Consider the following 20,961-nt stretch of genomic DNA (forward strand, 5'->3'; position numbering starts at 1 on the left):
TCAAACCTTGATATTAACGCATGCTAAGTTTTGAGATTGGGGTTTGTGTAATACCAAAGATGCAATATATCTACATTAACCATTCCAAGTTTCAAGATAGCTTGTGTAATGCCAAATATGTAATGACAAAACCATTTCTCCGTAGTTGAAGTGCCAAAGATGCAATCGTGTACTTCAAGATGATGTCTTTTATCATGGGTTTCTTATCGGATGTGATACTAATATGCAGCAAGCAACAAGTGCAGCTTAGAGTCCATTAAACAGGAACAGCATGAAAGCACAAAGCTCCTAATATATCAATTGTCCCTTCCTCCATGAATCTCTTTATTGCTTTATGAAATACAAAGTACAAAGCATTACGCTCCACTTCGAAAGGTTCCTCCAAAGGTCTCTGGCTCTCCCAGCTGTCATATGGACATTGAAACCAGTAAGTGTAAGAACACAAATAGCAAGTTCCAATATTCTAAGAGTATATAGTTAGGAATTTTATTGTTTGCCTGTTATCTGATGGTCCATCTTCATTGTCCTGAAGCTGGATATGTCCAAGATATTAGTTGGTTTTGCACACAACAAAGTGAACAAACGTGTCTAATTGAGGTTTTGCTAAGACAAATCTGTTGAGAATGTATCAAAATCCAGAACTCAGATCTGTTAAAAGTTTCAAAGATATGCTCGATCTACAGATAAACACTTATAGCGATTCTGCAGTGAGGTTTATGTTGGCAGTTCAGCACTAGGAGTGACCTTAAAGAAAGGGCTATATACGAGATGAAGAAAATAAAAACTACTGACATGAGTTTGGCATACAATGTTTTCAAACTAGTCATGCATTCTTCTTCAGAGGGTAATTAAATATAAACCAAAAATTTCCAAAAGCATTGATATAAATCACTATATGTTTAGTTTCATGGATGAACATGTCAAAAAGGCTTTAATGAACATATCTATTCCCACGCAGTAGCTTGGAACTGGTTCTATCCCTCCCCTCATGCCAATGCACTGTATGATCCATACCGTAACACCGATTTTTCCTAGGTACTAGATAAGTTGGAACTGCAGTAACACGGATATTTTGAACTGAACATAATTCATAAATCTAAGCCTGTAAAGTAAAGTCTAAGAAAGGTACCACAGGACCATATTTCTCAGAGCAGAAAGAATCTAAGCATAGACTAAAGCGCATATAGAAAAAGAACCTGATAGACACACACATTCAAACAGAGAAGGCATAGATGATTTAGCCAATTTCGACAGAACACTCTTCAAGATGTTTTTCCAAATCAACAAGACAGCTGCTACCAAAATAAAGACCAACCACAACGAACCTCAAGCATAAGCTTTCACCAAAAGAATACAAACTAATATAGCAGCTACCGTCACGTTTTCAAAAAGGCCTTCTCCTGTTAGAAAGACGTTGTAGAGTTCAGCAGTGGCTAAGATCTAAAATATGTATATCTCAATCTTCAATAGAAAGTTATTTGAAAATATATGGAAAGAATGATGAACATCTAAACCTGTAGGTATGCGTAGCATTTATGCGATTATTTATAAATTATAACTATCACACCAAGCCAAAATTGTCTAAACAACTTTGTTTCTACCAAATCATTATCAAGCATGGGCTGAGTGCTTGTGTCTCTAGTACACACAGATAATGAAGACTTTTCAAATGCATTAAGAAACACATGAAAATGCAGCAATAAGAAAAGGTAGGCCTACGTACTGCAGTCGAATTCGGAAATAAGATCTCAACAAGAACTGAGTCATGTCCAAATCCATCTGGTAGAGTGATACAGCAATTAGATCAATACCAAGATTGAGCATTGTGCTCCATATTTTCTTCCTGTAAAACACATACCCGATTGGGATCAAACAAAAACACAACCACAATGAATACACAAAATTATGCACTCTGCAACAATTAAAATCACCCATATTCCAATTCAAGCTAACTGAGATCCATACTGAGCTCCAATTCAACCCAACTGAAATCACCCTCAGTTGACCCTTCTCCTTTCTCTCCCGTCCATTCTATTCGATTACCTAAATGCTACTGCAAATCTTACTCCTTTAGAGTATCAAGTTGACATGCAGAGTCTGCTTCTTTATCCAAACTAATAATCACTTCCACATGTCTCCAGATAAAGAAAAGTGTCACTTGCACAACTCAACCGTGCTCCTGATTGAAACAAATGTAGGACTCTCCTCCTAGTTCACAGAACACAAGACCCTTCTCTCTAGTTCATTAAACTATCTGAATTTCTCAGGATAACAGATTGAATAAAAAGTCCCAAAATTGACATGTGTTTGGTTGATCAACAGAACACCAGTAGTTGCTCATATCAAGTCTCAATCTTTCTGATTAATTCTTTAATTTTCTATATCAAACGCAAGCCCCAATGAATCAGCAGTCGAATCAACACTTTTGAAGCAGATAGTTTAACGATTGGTTCAGCAGAAACAAAAACAAAGAATTGAAAACTTACCAGGCACTGAAGATGCAGCACCAAATCAAATATGTCTCAATTGACATGACTTAAACTAGTACCAACCAAAAAATGCCAAATTAAAAGCTGCTGTATCACTTAATTTCAATTTCATAATGGGTGCGGCTATTGTCATCTTATTATCTACTTTGTTCGCTTTTTCTACACATTTCACCCCATATTTTAAATTTAATATTAAATTTTCTTATTTCAATCACTTCTTTTTCAAAAAGTGTCCTTAGATGACATATATATCGAATTAAAAAGGATAGTTTTTAGAGATAATCTTTCAATTAATTTACACCAATATAAAAAGAATGATAGAATTTCTAAATAGAATTATAATTTGATTCATATATTTTTTCCTGAACTATATATTTCTTTTTAATTTGTTTTTAGAAAAAATTAAGTGTTTATCTAATATAAATGCCAAAAAATTCATAGATTAACAATTTTGAGTTGTGGAAAAAAAAATCGTAGATTATCAATTTTGAGCAATGAAAAAAAATTTATAAAGATGTTATTAAATTAACAATAATGATTTATGATTTGAATAACGAATTACATATGAATATCGAACAGAAAAAAATGAAAATTAATATTTCATAATAAATTAAGTATTTAGATTTGGTGGAAAAGATTAATATTTCATAATAAATTAAGTATTTTTCGTATACATATAATTAATTGATTATGTATTTAAAAAAATTAGTGTACTTAATAGTCATATTACACTTGAGAATCAGTGATTGAAATTTTTATGGGATGAACAAAGAAATTGGTGGGGTGGCAATAACTGCACCCTTTCACAATATCACAGCAAAGCTACACTCAAAGATCACAAAAAGCTACACTATGAAAAAAAAAACTATGGAAAATGTCTGTTTTTGAATACTTTCATTTTTCTTTGTTGGTCTTATAAACACAAATGAAAGGGCAAAAGGGGAATTCCACCGATAAAAACCTCTGAGTTCAGAGGTTGAAGACTTGCTGAAACACCTCAGTTGCCCAAAGACAAGGCCAGAACTTGGTTTCTCTCAGCTCTGAAAGAAGCAAGCAGAGCCACTCAACTCAAGTGAACCCTTTTCGGTCGTGGGAGTACTCAACAAATGCTCACCCCAAAGGTTTCCTCTTTTTCTTCTTATAAGTCCAAACCCAGCTGCTGTATTTAACAAAATAGCCTGTTCCGTTTCATTGATTCTAGACTGTAATATTATAGTTTGGTCATTTTATGCATATGGGTTGTGTATTTGAGTCTCTACTATCCTGGATTCTTGTCCCTTTTTGTCTTACACCCTTTAGTTGTTGTTGTTTTCTTAAGGTTGTTGTTCATGAGGGTGTTGTCGTCGATTACAAATGTGTGTGCTACTCGTATGAAGCTGTTGTTAAGGAGGACAAGTACAATGAGACATTGTTTCTGTGATAACTTCAATCTGTGTTCCATATCTAGTTCAAGGTATGAAGATACTGTTTCTGCTGATAATGGTTCTTTTACTGAATGAAAATTACAATACAATCGAATGGACTTTGTTTTTGACACTACTTGCTTCCCAGTAACGAGAGAAATGTCGATGATGTCGATGATGGTGTAATGACAAGTATTATGTTAATACTCTCAAAACGTCCATGGAGTCTCGATTGTCAAAATGGGTATAATATCTATCGGAATTACTTCAATGTAGTACAAATTTTGGACTATTTGTTTGAGGAGAGTTTGGATGCTAATCTTGCTCTGTGCTTTTTCAAGTGGTCAGAATGTTGCACTGGATCAAAACATACACTTTGGACTATATGTCGAATGGTACATATTTTGGTTTCCGGAAACATGAAACATAGAGCACTGGACTTGCTACGGCTTCTTGTGAGGAATTATGCTGAAGAGGAAATGTGTGGTTTGTTACTGGAAGTTCTTTATGGAACCCATAACGAAAAAAGGGTTTTAGAAATTGTGTGTAGCATGCTAGTGGATCAGTATATTAAGGAAGGCATGGTGAACTTGGCTCTGAATGTAACAGATGGAATGAAGCAGTTAAAGATTTTTCCTACTGGTGGAGTTTGCAACACTTTGCTACGAGTATTATTAAAACTAAACAAGTTGGACTCTGCATGGGATTTCTTGGAAATTTTGCAGACAAGAGGAGGTCTAAATTCTTCTATCATCAATCTCTTCATTCGTAAGTTCTGTAGTGAGGGTGATCTCAGAAGTGGTTTCAAGTTTCCTGTTGAAATGAAAAAGTGTGGGATTCAACCTGATGTTGTTTCATATACAATCATTATTCATTCCCTTTGCAAGATGTCTTATACGAAGGAAGCCACTATGTTATTGTTTAAGATGCTGCAGATGGGTATAACTCCTGATTCAGTCTTGATTAGTTCAATTATTCATGGCCACTGTCAGTTGAAACAGAGAGAAGCTGCAATTAAGATACTGAAGACCTTCCGTCCTCCTCTAAATATTTTTGTGTACACTAGCTTTATTTCAAACCTATGTTCAGATGGCAACATGCATGAAGCTTCTGGGCTGTTTCTTGAGATGTCTGAGTTTGGCTTAGTCCCAGATTGTGTTTGTTACTCAACTATTATAGGAGCCTACTGCAAAGTGAAAGACATGAATAGAGCATTTCTGTATTTTGGAAAAATGTTAAAAGGTGGAATTACACCATTGGCTAACACATACACATTGCTCATCGATGCTTACTGCAAATCTGGAGATACGGAAATGGCAGAACATGTGTTTCATGTTATGCTTTCAGAGGGTGTGCTACCTGATATTGTTACTTACAACACTTTAATGGATGGCTATGGAAGAAAGGGACAATTACAAAAGGTGTTTGGCGTCTTAGATATGATCAATTCTTCTAGTGTTTCCCCTGATGTTGTTACATATAACACTCTCATTCATAGTCTTGCCACAAGAGGATTTGCGAATGAGGCAAAACAAATCATGATTGAGCTTATCAGGAGGGGTTTCTCCCTGGATGTAGCGTCATTCACTAATGTTATAGACGGATTCTCAAAGAAGGGGAACTTTGAGGAAGCCTTTTTTGTGTGGTTCTGCATGAGTGAGCATGATGTCAAACCAGATGTAGTGACATGCAGTGCTCTTCTCAATGGATACTGTAGGAAACATCAAATGGAACAGGCCAATGTTTTATTTCGCAAGATGCTTGATATTGGATTACATCCAGACCTGATACTGTATAACACTTTGATTCGTGGATTTTGTAGTGTTGGGAGCATTGATGATGCTTGCAACTTGATATGTATGATGGTTGAAAATGGTATTATTCCCAACCACATTACTCACCAAGCACTTGTCCTTGGTTTCAGGAAAGCGGGGGTTAGGAACCCTATATTAGTGGCAGCTCATAAGTTGCAAGATATTCTTCTTAGATATGGTATTCCTGCTGCTGAATATTTAATAGCAGAAAGCTGCACCCATTTTGGAGCATCTTTAGCAAATCAATCTGTAGATCAATACACAGAAAATGTTTAGTTTCAATTATCAGTAAATTCAATTTTTAGGGGGAACAAGTCAGGTAGTGAGGCACTTTGCTTAGCTGTGAGCAGAAGAGAAATTACCACCATGGGCCGGGGATGCTATCGATGTCATTAATACACATATTCACTTCCAGCATTTTGTTAACACACTTGATGGCTGAACAGGTCATTTGGATCAAGAAACATCTCCATTTTCCTGGTGCCAGGACTTAAATTAAGGAAGATTTGAGTGATACTTTAAGAAGAGATAAATCGAACTCTCTTTAATGCTCGACTACTGTGAACTTGGACATGCAAAGGTAACTTTCTATTTGAATCGTTCATGGTTGGATTGTTTGATTTGCAGTCAATTGCATAGTCTTTGCTCATATTGGTTCCTCAAACTGTTTAAAAAAATCAACATTTAGATTGATTCATGTCCTGTTTTATGTATCTCAAACCGTTTTTTCCTCGTAATGCACACAAGATACAGCATAAATCTATCTAATGTAGCTAAACTTCATTCCATTTTTGGTAGAAAAGCACTACACCCTTGTGGTAATTTACATACAGGTAGATTAATGTGGTTATCTGGTGGATCATTATTATCTGTCTATGCCTGAATATATTCATCTACCAATTAAACAAATTAAGCCTAGCTATTACTACCAACAATTACCCTGCGACTGGGACTTGGATAAATTTATATTTTTACTATACATAGATTTAGTTTTGTCTTCTAAAAGAAAATCAATAATGTGGATTTTATTTCTCAAATATAATTGATGCCCTCCTGAAAATCTAGGCCAACAGTCTGAATTATAGTAGCTACTGGCAAATGAAGCCGAGTAAAGCGACCCACAAACACCAATCATAAATTTTTGAGCTGATATATACGAAATATAAACTTGTAACTTTTGAAATATAAGATAAATGGATTAATTACAGCTTTACATTCTTACAACTCTTCCGATATATTGAAGGATAATGTGAGCTGGGTGATAGGCTTTGGTATGTTGACAGTGGTACTGGCAGTGGGACTCTTAATATTTTTACTAGGAACCAAGAACTATAGAAAGGAAGGACCGCTTGGAAGCGCCTTCACCACCTTGGCGCAAGTTTTTGTGGCGACGACAAGGAGATGGTTTGTGGATGAGACGCGTCATCCTGATATCTACAAGGATCTGGCTGAAACTCATATGGGTGTTCAGCCTAAGCAGAAAACTTTAGCACGAACTAACCAATTCAGGTACATATCTAACACATTTGGGAACTCATTCAATCAATATATATGATAATTATGATATGTATATGCTGAACTATTTCAAAACATCAGATTTTTTGACAAGGCAATGATAATTGACAACCTTGATGCATCAAAGAACATCAGAAACCCCTTGGAGGCTATGCTCTCTCAATCAAGTGGAAGAAGTGAAGCTGGTTCTCCGTCTTATTCCCATATGGGAATTTGTTGTCTAATGTTTTTTGCAGTTCAACAGAAACTCCATATTTACGACGGGATTCTTGTCCCAAGTACGAAGGCTCACCGGACATCCAGGGGTCATTACGGTGCTTCAACAAATTGGATTTGGCCTATTTCTGTCCATACTTAACATGGTTGTGGCGGCTCTGGTGGAAACCAAAAGAGTTATTTTTATAGGAAAATTCTACTATACATTGCTGCTAGTATGCAGCACATGCTTCTCAGGCCGATTTCTTCAAACGTACGTCGAAAAAGTCACATCCATTAATAATGAATGAGATGTCACCACATGCCAAGTTGCGTAACAAAGCAGGACCTTTTCCGATCAGGCATTTTCACATCCCGGTCACGATTAGTCCTCTCACCCACGGCCAGTACTGTTAGTGGGCATGAACACTAGCCAACGTCAGTGTGTTATACTTCATTTTCATAGTGACATTAGTCTAAATTATTAGCTTGTGCTGATGGACGTTTTTGATATATTGTTGTGCTCATAGGCCAGAGTGGCATGGTAGTCATGATTTGTTGTCACTGAGTTGAGCATGAGTGGGAATTAACCCCGCTCCACCAAACTTTATCCTATATATAGCAGGACCTCAAAATTTCACGTCTCTTATCCTACCTAATCATATATCCAAATAAAAACCACCTCTACAGCCCTACTCTATTTTTGCCCTGATATATTTGAATGCCTACAATATTTTCAAAATTTAATTGAGAAAATAGGATGCCCGAGAGTGAAGAGCACTAGCCAAAGCATTGCATTAAAACCAACATGCACCCAAGTTCTTCAACAGCAGGTTAAAATTCTATGGACCGCTCTCACTCTTCACGGGGCCTTCCTCATGATGAAGATATTGAGAAGAACCTCAGCAAACAAAATAAATCTTCCAGATCCAGAGGTGTCTGGAGTGCTGCCATTTTCATCATCTGTAAGCCAATCAATATATACCCTCTGATAGCTAGTTACTTTTCCATCTTTGTGTAGAAACTGAGTAGTTTCTAAAACGCTCGTAATCTTCTATGGCTGGGTTTCAGTTGTTGAAATGGCAGAGAGATTTGCTTACTATGGCTTGGCTGGTAACCTCATCACCTACCTCACAAATGAACTTCATGAACCAATCCCAACAGCTGCCAAGAACATCAACACTTGGGGTGGCGTTACTTCTCTCCTCCCTATTTTCGGAGCCTTCATCGCTGATTCATACCTCGGCCGATTCAACACCGTCCTTGTCTCCTCCATCATTTACTGCATGGTATGAACAAATTGTTAATTAACTAATCATCTTCCAATCAAAATTTTGTTATATATGTTCGCCTTCTATCTATCAGCTGACTATAAATATTGTTCATGTCATTCAGGCAATGAGTTTGTTAACCGTAGCGGTTGCAGTTATTCCACTGCATCTGCGGAAATCAATTTTCTTTGCGGCACTTTACCAACTGTCAGTAGGAATATCAGGGCATAAACCATGTGTGCAGACGTTCGCGGCTGATCAATTTTCCGAGGATTCGCAGGAGGATAGAAAGGCGAAGAGCTCCTTCTTTAACTGGTGGTACATGGGAATTGTAGTTGGTGGCTCTGCTGCCGTTTTGGTAGTCATATATGTCTAGGTTCCTCTTCCTCTTTGACTCTTTTCATAATTTGGTAGTTACTTCAAATGACGCTGAAGGTGAAACCTACTCGAAAGGTGAAAAACAAAGAGTTCAACTACTATATATTATGAGATGAAACATATTAAAATACGAACCACTTACGAAAGTGACAAGTCTCTACAATCAAAATTTTGAGTTTGCATGAAGTAATAAAGTTTGGTGTTGCATTAATTACGTGATTTACGTCTTTATCTACCCGTTTGGTATTAGTAAAAATTTTCGCACACCCAATGGATGTAGGAGTGGAAGAGGTTAACCAACGAAAATGAGGGGTTATCGATAAATATTTTACGACAAAAAAATATGTTTTGGTAGACAATCTCTTTATTTTAAATATGGTACGTATGGATAAATCAATATCTACCAAAGCATAATTCCCTCTATGAATATATAGTTGATAGAAAGGTGTATATGCAGTGGTTAACATTTACCCAAAATTTATAATGTGATAATTTTATTATTATTATTATTATTATTATTATTATTATTATATTGGCTGCATGCAGGACAACGTAAGCTGGGCAGCAGGGATAGGAATACTGACGGGTTCCATGGCGGTGGCATTGATTCTCTTTCTGCTGGGAATCAAGAAATACAGAAAACAAGGACCCTTGGGCAGTCCCTTCACCACGGTGGCTCAGGTGGTTGTTGCCGCCGTGAGGAAGCGGCACATCAAGCTGGTCACAACGGGTGACGATTTAGGTAAGTATCTCACAGATGACAAGAGTGAGCAACAGCCACATAATAGGTTGGTGCATACCAACCAGTTCAGGTACAGACACACATACCTTGCCAACAAAGATTAGTCCTACTTAATTCTCACCATTGCTCATCTCTTTGTATATTTTATCTCTGATTTTATTTATGTTATAATGAGATGCTTAAAGAGTTGAGTGTCAAGTTTTTATGTTTTGTAAAACATATGAAGAAAAAAATACGTCAAAGAATACACCGTACCAATTTTGTGATTTCTGAGTCACTATATCAATTTCCCCTTCAACTTTATAAGTAATCATTCTTTGGTCTTATAATTGTGAGCCTTACTATTATATATATATATATATATATATATATATTGATCTCCAGATTTCTGGATAAAGCAATGGTCATTGACCACCGGGATGCTTCAAGCGAGACTAGAAATCATTGGAGATTATGTTCATTAACTCAAGTGGAACAAGTGAAGCTCCTCCTATGCCTCATTCCCATATGGATCTGCTGCTTAATGTTTTCTGTAGTCCAATCCAATGTACAGACCTTCTTCATCAAGCAAGGAAGTACGATGAACCGATCGATCGGCTCATTCGAATTTCCCCAGGCTTCGCTCCAAGTCTTTGTTGGCCTCACCATTATGATCGCCATTCCAATCTACGATCGTGTTTTCGTACCCATTGCCCGAAAATTCACTGGACATTCATCAGGAATTACTATCCTACAAAGAATCGGCACTGGCCTGTTCATCTCTATCATTGGCATGGTTGTTGCGGGTGTGGTAGAGGCCAAAAGGGTTACGATTGCTAGGGATCACAACCTCCTGGACAATCCTAAAGCAATATAACACTAGTGGAAAACCGGTCTTAAGCGGCGAACTGGAAGCTTGGCAAAACAATTTCGCCTCTTAGGCGATGAAATATAACTTAGGCTTGGTTCGTCCCTTTAATAACGCACCTAGCGACAACAGTGATATATTTATCGCTTAACTACTTACTTATATGGCGAAACGTCTTCGTTGTTATGTGTTCATCACTTAAGTGATTCTTAGACACGACGGAAATTTTCGTCACCTAAGATGTCTTTAAGAGGCGAATTATGGGTTCGAAGAGAATATGGTGGCTAATTCCTCAGTACATGATATGTGGTTTATCTGATGCATTTGCTTTTGTTGGAATGCAAGAATTATTCTATGATCAAATGTCAGAGGCAATGAGAAGCATGGGAGCGTCATTTTATCTCAGTGTTTCCGGAGTTGGATTGTTCGTAAGCACAGGGATAATAACTTTGGTGCAAGTAATCAGCTCAAAAGGTGGTGAACAATGGATTGGTAACAACATCAATCGAGCTCACCTGGATTATTTTTATTGGGTAATTGCAGGACTGAGCGCATTGAATTTCTGCTTGTATGTATGGATCACCAATGGATTCGTATACAAATGTCACGACCCCGAATTTTTGAATATGAAATTCAAAAATCGGAGCTATGAAAATTTTAAAACAATCTCAATAAATCGAAATCATCTTATCGTCATAGCGGATCGTTACCAAGTTGATAATACAACTCAGTCGAATTGATTATTACAGACCAAATGGACATGTAAAAATCCTCTCAAACCTCACCACAAAATAAAATAAGGCAACTTCGAAGTCTTTAGAGTTGTCCGTCGATCATGTTAATCCACACCTGCAGAACTATCCCCTACACCATCGAATAGGTGCACCGGGATTGCAAAACACAAACTTGGTAAGCTTTACAGCTCGTATGAGTAAAACAACAAAATAACTTGCATAGAAATACGAGAGTAAATATTGAAACATCCAATTATAAATGTACTCATGAGTCAAAGGGCAGTCCATCTGGTTGTCTAATAAAATATGAACATATAAGTGCTCATGAGAAATCAGACAACCCATCTGTTGACCCAAATACATTTATAATACGGGTACTCATGAGATCCAAGTACACATCTGTTACCCCTCATGCAGTACACCGCCGGGCATTGGGCAACCCATCTGTCACCCAATAATCCCAAAAATATGGGTACTCATAAGCCGGTAACCCATATGTTACCTCTCATTCCAGTACACCGGTAGACAAACTAGAGCTCTAACTGTATCGTAACTATCGCCCGACCAAAGCTAGATTCTGACATGCCAACACGTCCGAAGACATCAAAATCATTTTAACATAGCTCAAGTTAAAACCACGTACAAAATAATCTTCACATCTTATCGTACAAAACTAAGTGACATGCTCAAATAAAATAAATATCAATGCTATAAATGAACTTATTTGAAAACGGTAATATGACAGTACATAATATAGCAACCCATATATGTATATCGATTTTACCAATTATACACATACACAATCCACTATATCACATACATATCATAGTTCAATCTTTTTTAAATAAGTATAGTTATGAATCTCCACTAAGGATAGATTCGTCAGTGTGAGATTTTACTCACCTTATATTCTTGAGCGTAATTTCCACAATTCTCCGAGCGAATCTTTTACTTGTTGTGTCAATCACCTATAATAGATAAGAAGTGATTTAGAAGCGTGACGTAAAATCTCAAATGCCGAAACAGTACTAATGTTTTACTATTCAACAATTTTCAGTTTTTTTACGAAATCACTGTTCATATGTGTACTATCTACGTATTACTTTTCATATACGTACTGTTTACGTATTACTTTTTTATATACATACTGTTTACGTATTCATGTACATCACTATACTATTCATAGTAAATACTGTCAGTAAATACTAATCACCGATTTATTTTTAAAATTTTACTTTACAAATACTGTACGTAAAATAATTTTACGTTCACCGTACGTAAAATAATTTTACATGTACTGTACCTAAATTACTTTTTACATTCACCGTACAGAAATCAATTTTTACAAAAATTACTGTTTGAAAATTTACTGTTCACGTGCCGCCGCACGTGGCGTCACGTGGGGTTCACGTGCCACCTCCGGCGACAATGTGTGGCGCTCACGCGCCTCCCCACAGTGGCAGCGCATGGAGCTCACGCGCCGCTCAAACCGGTGCGCGTGGCTTGTCCACCGCCACCCAAAACCCTTCATTTCTTCCTCTCCTCCTCTTCCACGGCCCAAGGCTGCCTCTAGCCCATCCCACCTGCCCTCACGCGCCACCTAAGGCGGCGGTACTCTCTCCACATCCTCCTCCTCCGATCCTCCACCAAATCGACCCAAATTCCATCTACAATCCATCTCAACCATCAATTACAACAAATCTTACCTAGATTGCACGTTGGAGCCACCGAAATGTCATCAGAGAGGTTTGGATCGCCGATCATGCTCGATTTCTTAAAGGATGAGGAGCGGCGCGATTCTGAGTTCCAATCTCCTAGCAGGTGGCTTCGGGGATGAGGGTCGGTGATGGTGAGCCGGTCTCCGTGCTCTGGTCTCGCCGACGACGAAGCTAGGACGGCGGAGGGAGTCACAGGGCCTCGGGTTGTCGCGCGAGCTTCACGGTGGAGAGGAAGGTCGCGGCTTGATCGGGGTTTGTTATGGTCGGGCTTGTGGAGCTTTTGCGATCGGCGGTGAGGGCCACGGCCGCCCGGTTGGCGAGATGGTCGGCGACGATTTCTGAGAGAGAGGGAGAGTCGAGGAGAGAGGGAGGAGCGGCTGCGGGGGAAAGAGGAGAGAGAAAGAGGGTTTCCGAAAATTGATGAGTGCTCGATTACTCGACATCAATATTTAACCATGTACACATCATTAGTAGTATAAAGCAAGAGGGTATCCTTCACAAACCAGGGATCCAGCCAGGGCTTAGGATCACAACACTTAACACGAATTCATAAAGATATAAAAGGTTTGATATAGGTTCGGATTGAGATATAAAAACAGTAAATAAAACCTAAACTAATATGTTCATGTGATCAACCAACCAACACATAAACAATCATCAAAACAAGTCACATAAAGAAATCGAAACAAGTTCTATATCTATCTTGAGAATCATGCCGAGACTAGTCATGAACAACTAAGGTTGGATCATGCAATTGAAGTTCCAAATCAGTAACCTATATGCATAGACACTTAACACATTCAAGTCTTGCCACTCCGCTTCATTGAAATCTAACATGTTCATCTTACCATACAATCCCAAAGCCATGAATATCGAATTCATCAAGTATGTCACCTACTTAACCCCCAATCATGCAATTTCGAAAATCATATAGAAAAGAATAAACATGTTCATAGCATAAGTCTTTAATCCAACAACCTAAATATCATGCTACAATCGTATACCTAACACTTAGGAATCGAAATTGATCATACATAGTACACGGCAGAAACCAAAACAGAAAATTCATAAAACCAAAACATGGATTCGAATCCTTTATATAAATTGAATCAAGTAGCTATTTCATAGACAAAATTGAAACAAGATTACACTACACAAATCGCAAGCTCATCCAAGAACAAGAAAAACCAAAAACTGAATTTAAACATAGAGAGAATCATGGTTACCCTTTATCAATCAATCGATCCTACAAGGTGTAGCCAAGACTTCTAGGGGAATGGAACCTCTTCTCAATCGTGCTTCAAGGCTATAGATGAAGGTGGAGAATGGTGGAATCGGTTTTAGGATTTCATGGAAGGGTGAGGGATTAATTCGGCAAAGCTAGGTTTGTGTTTGTGTGCAAGGTTGATGATGATCTGAATGGAGAGGCCGAGCCTCTATATATAGGAGTTTATTGAAGCCTCTTGCCATCCTATAAGAAAGTAGAATCCAATTGGGAAGCTGAAATCCTCTTTGTTATGGATTTTGATTCATGTACTCCATATCCAACTTGATGTAGGAAACCAAGTCCAATAGGGAGATCACAAAAAGGGCTGCACGGCATCATCTCTAGGTCCAACTAGGGGTAGCTAGGCCGGCCTCTTCTTCTCCTTCTTCAATTCGGATATGATTTCCTTGTCTCACTAAGAATGCATCTCGACATCTCTTCTTCCTTTCCAAATATGATTTGTCTTTCCTGAAAAGAATTCGTCGATTAAGGAATAGAAAAGGATGAAAATAGGAAAGTAGAGTCCAGTCGAGTAAGGAATCCTAGCTCAATAAGGAGTTATAACACTTAGCACAATTTCATCATCAATTCAACTAAATTCGAAATAGCTCTCCTTAGAATATAGAAATGACAAATATGAACCTAAAACAACTAAATAATAAGTAACAAAGCATAAGAACATGGCATATATACATTAAGAACGTCACACTTTGTGCTCCTATCAAAAATGGAAACCCTAACTCTTAATACTTCCTTTTTATACCCTTTTCAAAATCGGAAACTAACTTCCATCGCTAATAACTTTCACTTACGACGTCCGATTAGAACGCGTGACATGTCCACGAACTCGTATCGACGAGTTCTACAATTTTCGTGAAGGAAGTTTTCAGAAATGAGCGACGGAGTAACAGTCGACTCCCGCGTCACGGAAACGTAACTTTTTTCAAACTTTGATTTCCGAAGACAGTTTCATTTTTGAATCGACAAAGTAGTGAAGTGAAACAAATGCGATTTAATAATTTTATGAAATTATTAATTTCTAAGAATTCGTATAATTTGATCCCGAAAAATCGGGTTGTTACAACAAAAGAATCGAAGCAGAAGAATGCAATAAGGAGAAAGAGCTAAATTGATATGTATGACCACTATTCTAAAAAGCGGTCACCTATGCGGCGTCTAGGAGTTAGGAGGTTGGTCACCGCCGCGATTTTTACCTCGGTGGCCATCTTTGGCATTTTGCAAATTAGACAATTAAAAATCAGTTGACTAAAAAAACCTAAAAGTACATGAGATTTAGTATTACATTTGTTTTATAATTTATCTTTTGTACTATTTATTTTTGTATGGATTTTACACTTCAGTTATTGTGAATTTAGACTATTTTAAAAATTAATATTGAGCATCATTATATATTTTAATCATAAAAATAATTTAAATACATGTATAAACACCTTATCCATACGGCGCCTGAGAAACATCATGACCTGAGCTTTCACCTCTGGGGATGCTTGGTCCTCTTTTTCTTTTAGAGGTTTGATGGCAGGAGTATATTTCTTTCTTATGAATGTGATTTACACATCTGACACCCATCAATGATACTCAGTGTCATGAGCATCAAGGATGCCAAACTCTGTTCAAGCAACTTAACAGACATCTATAAGAGTAAATATCGAAGATGTTAGTTTCGAATAAACGAAACAAGTTTGAATAAATAAACTATTTCAGAACAATTGTACGAGTCTAATCGATGCGAATTTGCGGCTATGACTACCACGATCGAAATTTTCTTTTATTATTCTTCCCTTTTTTCATATATAGTTACACACACGACTACGAATGGTAACAATGACACTCCCAGCCGCTCCTAAAACTCAATATCAATTGAGTGGCGAGTTCCCCTGATATCTACCCGAGAAGTAGAAAAATCGGGTTGACTAGAAAATAAAGTTAGAAAGTCCCTAATGCAAGACAAAAATCTAATAGAATTAAATTTCATTGAAAATAAGAACTTTAATATATAAATTTACGTTGAATAGGAAAAGTCTTAAATTTTCATCTTATTCTCTTCTTTTCCTCTTCACGGCATCAACCTTGAAACTTTGGTCTTCAAATCTTGGTGTGACGGTTGAGGAGGTTAAGACCACCATGGGGCAGCGGTCGGACATGGGGCTAAGTTGGAGGCCGGCAGCTCTAGAAGAAGGTGCAGCCGGTCGAAAGAAAAAAAAATATAGGGTTTAGATTTTTTTTTTCGGGTTCTAGGCTTAGGAACTCAAAGCTAGAGTAACGTGCTAGATAACGTGAAACAGTAGAATGAATTCGAGAGAATAACTGTAATTTTATTGATAGATATGGAGTCTTATATATAGGCATTACATCAAAAATCTCGATGAATCTGGGACAAGATTATTCTTGAACTAGCTATGTTATACTAATTAGCACAAGATACACTAAGAATATCTAGAAGATGATTCTCTTTCAACAAGATTTAGTATTACATTTGTTTTATAATTTATCATTTGTTCTAATATTTTTCTATGGACTTTGCACTTAAGTTATTGTGAATTTAGACTATTTTTAAAATTAATATTGAGCATCATTATATATTTTTAATCATAAAAATAATTTAAATATATATATAAATATAAATAAATATTTCATAATTCGAAATCGCATAGATGTTACGAGGTGGCTGTCCATCTGCACACCGCCAAACGCTTTTTTGAATCTTGCGTATGAGTACTATTTACGTGACTAATATAAGTTTTTTGTACAATATTACTTAATTACTTAATTGTCATGTAGACTCATCATTAACAGACCAAAGGCTTTAAGTAGGAGTGGGCACGGGACGGGATAAGGCTCATCTCACGTCATGTACCACTCTTTTGAATCGGGACGGGATCGAGACGGGACGAAGGTTTTTAAGAATGCATCCCACTCGGGATTAATCCCGGTTGGGACGGGACGGGACAAATCCCATCTTCCTATGAAGTTAAATAAAAACCTATATTTTTATTTTTTTCATAACAAACATTTAATAATGAAATTTTAACAAAAAAATACATATTATGTTAAAAATATTATAATTTACCATTATTATTTGAGTTGATATAATTTTGGAGTTATTAAGAACATAAATTAGTTTCATTTTGATATAAATATATATAAGAATTTTTAAGTTTTCATTAAAGGTGGGACGGGACGGGACGAAGCGGGATAGAAATTATTCGTCCCACGTCCCATCCCACTATTATGAAGCGGGACGGAATCGGGACGGGACAAACGTTTTTAGACCTCCATCCCGTCCCGTCCCTATGAATTTCGGGACGGGATCGAGATTTCCGTTTTTTATGCCCACCTCTACTTTAAGTCTTACTAAGAGCAAATGCACCGGGGCTGGCAAGACCATGATTTAGCTTCCTAATCAGGATTTTGTCAAAAGCATCGCTTGTTCATTGCGACATTGCCCGATCAAAACCTAGTCGACCAGGCCCGTAGTCAATTCTTGACTCTTCACCAAGTCGGGCAAAATGATGGGTCCCGTAGTCAATTCAACCTCCCCACTTTGACCCTGTTGAACTTCTTCAGTTTTTCAGTTGAAAAGGAGACTTAGAAAAGAAAAAAAAAACAGGCTCCTCAGTGGAGACCCAATATGCCCCACGCTTCGCGTCTATAAACTCTGCGAGATAGAGAAGATCAACACCTGATGGTGATGGCGGTGAGGTCGACGACGATACGAAAGAACATGGATGACCATGGCTCCACCTGGTCGTGGACGTTGACGCCATCGAGGCTCTGAGTATTTTTTTTTTGTTGTCATTGAGGCTTTGAGCTTTTGAATCAGTAATTGGTAAAGCTGGAAGAAAGAAATGGGTTGAAGTGGATTTAGAGTTTTTTGGGGGTAGAGGTTTGACGTTTTGGTGTTGAAGAAGGTTGGAGAAAGTTTTGGTAGATGATGAGATCGACAAGATTTCTGCTGGAATGAGAAAACCCTAAGCTAGACTCCAAAGAGAAATACCCATACTCAATCAAGAATGAAGAGAGATGAAAGCCAAGCATAACTGAAGAAGGGCAAAATTGAGAAGAAGAAAAAGTATGATCGGGAGGTAAATATTTTGCCATTTCCTTTGCCTCCACGGGTGTATAAAGAAATGAAAGGCAAAAGCAAATTTAATGAAATGGGAAGCAAAATCTTTCCTTTGTCTTTGCCATTGGTCTCTGCGGTGCATTTGCTCTAATGTTATGCATGGATTAATCAAACTACTTTTTTTTAATCAAGAAGTCAAAATATATTATTGCTCAGTGAACATGATACACCACTAATATTTTACAAATCATTGCGATTATAGTTTTATCTTTTACTCGGAACGAGAGTCGTACTAAGTATGACGACTCTAAAAGTTGACTTTTCAATGTGTAAGTTTTCCGATGAAACTTTTTCACGAAAATTGTAGGGCTCGTCGATACGAATTCGTAGACACGCAACACACCTGAATAGGAGTTCGTACGAAAAAGTTACGAATCATGAAGTGTTTTGGGAATTTTTGAAAAATAGTATAAATAGGGGGATTAAAGGAGAGAAAATCAGAAATTTTCAAATTCTCCCGCAAATGTTCATCCTGAACCTGTGATCAGCTCCGACGCCGATCTCCACCATTCGGTCATCAATCAACGAGCCACCGGTTCAATTCGAACCGTCTTGTCATTTCTAGTCAATCCATATAGGTCTCACGCCGCGCCTACCGCCATACACGGCGCAGTCACCACCGCAAATTTTCAGCCGAAAGTCAACGCCGCTGCCGGCGTTTTCGGCCGACTTCGGAGCTCGGGATTTCTGCTAATCAACGTGATCCTTCATTATGGGCATGATTTGATCGGAGTTGGGCGACGAATCAAGCTTGATCACAATCTTTAAAACGGTGCACTGTTCCGACATTCCCTTGCGTTTTCCGGCCACTTCCCGGCCGATCTGAGCTTTGATGCCGTCGTAAAAAAATATTTGTTTTCTGATGATCTATAACTTTCATGTTGGAGTCGAGTCATATGAGGTTGTGGATTTAGATTATCGTTATAAGGCTTTGGGTTAATTTAATGTTGGTTGTGATGTGTTTGTATCGTTTGATAGTCATGTGTTAAGAATGTGATTGTTTGATTTGATAATTGATATGGTGTTGTGTACTTGACGAATGATGGTTAGGATATTACTTATGTGTGTCGGTTGTGATGATGTGATTGTGATATATGAATCAAAATGGTTATGAGGTTTGCGTTGTTAAGGTGAGTGTTGTAGGTCGGTGGTAAATGTTTTGTGATACCGGCATTTATCCTTGCTCATTGGCGGTTGTGGGTTCTGTAGTTTCAGTTGGTTGGAGTGATTGGCTTGGTAGAGAATTGAACTACGAATGGCTTGATCCGTTTTATACGGTATGTAGGCAGCCCAACTAAGGTTTAGGTGCAGCCACAAATATTCTAAATTAGAATATGGGTTATTATTGTTTATATCGTTAGATAATTAGTATGACGTTAATTATTTCTCTTATCAGAATTAGTGTTAGGATCGTGAGATTTATTGTCAGGTAAAGGTGTGCGGGTAAACGCCGAGTGTTGTGTGATCGTTCAGGTTATGGTTTCGGTTATCTCCGTTAGTCGGATTGATTGGCTTCGGCGTTTACGAGTGAGACTCGGGGTGCAGTGAGATATGATATTGACTAGTGGGGCTAGTCTTCCGATGTTATGATTTAGACTAGTGGGGCTAGTCCGTTTGGGGAATCAGAAGAGAGTGAATGTACCGGCAAAATCGAAAGAGAGTAGATGAACCAGAAGCGGTGTTGATATTACTGAGTCACTAGAAAAGAGTGGATGTACTAGCAGACTCCTGATAGAGATTATAAAGGAGAGGACCAGTGACTCGCTGAGTGTCATGTGGTCTCGTGTTTGCTTCCCGAGTATACGTCGTTATAAATATAAATTTACAGGGTTCGGTGTTTATATAATTTTTTATGATTGTTTTGACCCCGTCATCTTAGTGGGTTAGACGGTTGTGGTATAAGACGAGCTACAAGCTCCATGGGCCCAATAAGATTAGGTAACAAACAATGCATACTCTGTCATGCATTTTGAATTATATTTATGATTTTTGTTGCGAAGGTTGTGAAATTTTGCAGAGCACGGAGGCTCTAGGTGTTGAGGTTGGATTTGAGATATTTGGAGTGTCGTTTTGTGTAGGTAGAGTTAGTTACTTTCAACGGAGATTATGCCGAAATTTTGGTATACTTCCTTGAACAATGGTCCCCAAACGACTTACTCTAGATAATTAGGTTAATAATTAGGGCGGGTCGTGTCAGAGCATTAGTTCCAACTATGCTTCCATTGTGATACTATGTTGTGATGGAACTTATTAATATTATTAGGATGACCATGTGGTGTAACCTCATGTTCTAAGTTTCTGATTTGATATCATCCTCAGGTACTGAGTTTTCAGAATGCCTCCATGTAGGAGTTAGCGATCTGCAAGCCGTCGAGAGGGAGAGGAAGAAAGTAATGTTGAAGGATTCATTGGCACCCTTGATTGCCTTATTAGACATGTGA

The 20,961-nt window shown here is 37.8% G+C and overlaps 1 protein-coding gene, 1 long non-coding RNA gene and 1 pseudogene across 4 annotated transcripts; 2 read left to right on the forward strand and 1 right to left on the reverse strand.

Annotated features, from left to right (window-relative positions):
* Positions 1 to 537: 537 nt before the first annotated feature.
* On the reverse strand, positions 538 to 2,576 carry LOC126803260 (uncharacterized). Of its 2 annotated transcripts, XR_007673087.1 has the most exons (4): positions 2,487 to 2,576; positions 1,724 to 1,843; positions 1,212 to 1,400; positions 561 to 614 (listed from the first exon to the last, which is right to left on the reverse strand). It is a non-coding gene; the product is annotated as an uncharacterized LOC126803260 (long non-coding RNA). The 2 variants fall into 2 exon arrangements; XR_007673086.1 differs by having other exon boundaries at positions 538 to 1,400.
* A 932-nt stretch (positions 2,577 to 3,508) lies between these two features.
* LOC126803233 (pentatricopeptide repeat-containing protein At2g19280) lies at positions 3,509 to 7,787 on the forward strand. Of its 2 annotated transcripts, XR_007673076.1 has the most exons (5): positions 3,509 to 3,610; positions 3,808 to 3,942; positions 4,041 to 6,286; positions 6,950 to 7,215; positions 7,303 to 7,787. XR_007673076.1 is itself a non-coding variant. In XM_050531019.1 (3 exons), exons 2-3 carry the CDS (start codon positions 3,818 to 3,820, stop codon positions 5,980 to 5,982), a joined length of 2,067 nt encoding a protein of 688 aa, XP_050386976.1. In that variant the 5' UTR covers positions 3,509 to 3,610; positions 3,808 to 3,817; the 3' UTR covers positions 5,983 to 6,365. The 2 variants fall into 2 exon arrangements, 1 of the variants encoding a protein (XP_050386976.1); XM_050531019.1 differs by lacking the exons at positions 6,950 to 7,215; positions 7,303 to 7,787 and having other exon boundaries at positions 4,041 to 6,365.
* Positions 7,788 to 8,260: 473 nt separating this feature from the next.
* LOC126803446 (protein NRT1/ PTR FAMILY 5.4-like) lies at positions 8,261 to 20,961 on the forward strand (annotated as a pseudogene).

The sequence above is a fragment of the Argentina anserina genome, chromosome 7 (genome assembly GCF_933775445.1).
Source record: "Argentina anserina chromosome 7, drPotAnse1.1, whole genome shotgun sequence".
In the NCBI taxonomy this organism is placed as follows: domain Eukaryota; kingdom Viridiplantae; phylum Streptophyta; class Magnoliopsida; order Rosales; family Rosaceae; genus Argentina; species Argentina anserina.

Coding starts and splice junctions, on each gene's coding strand:
- LOC126803233 (XM_050531019.1), top strand. CDS start 3,818: ATGAGGGTGTTGTCGTCGATTACAAATGTGTGTGCTACTCGTATGAAG. Junction 3,943..4,040: donor TGTTCCATATCTAGTTCAAG/GTATGAAGATAC, acceptor CTTGCTTCCCAG/TAACGAGAGAAATGTCGATG.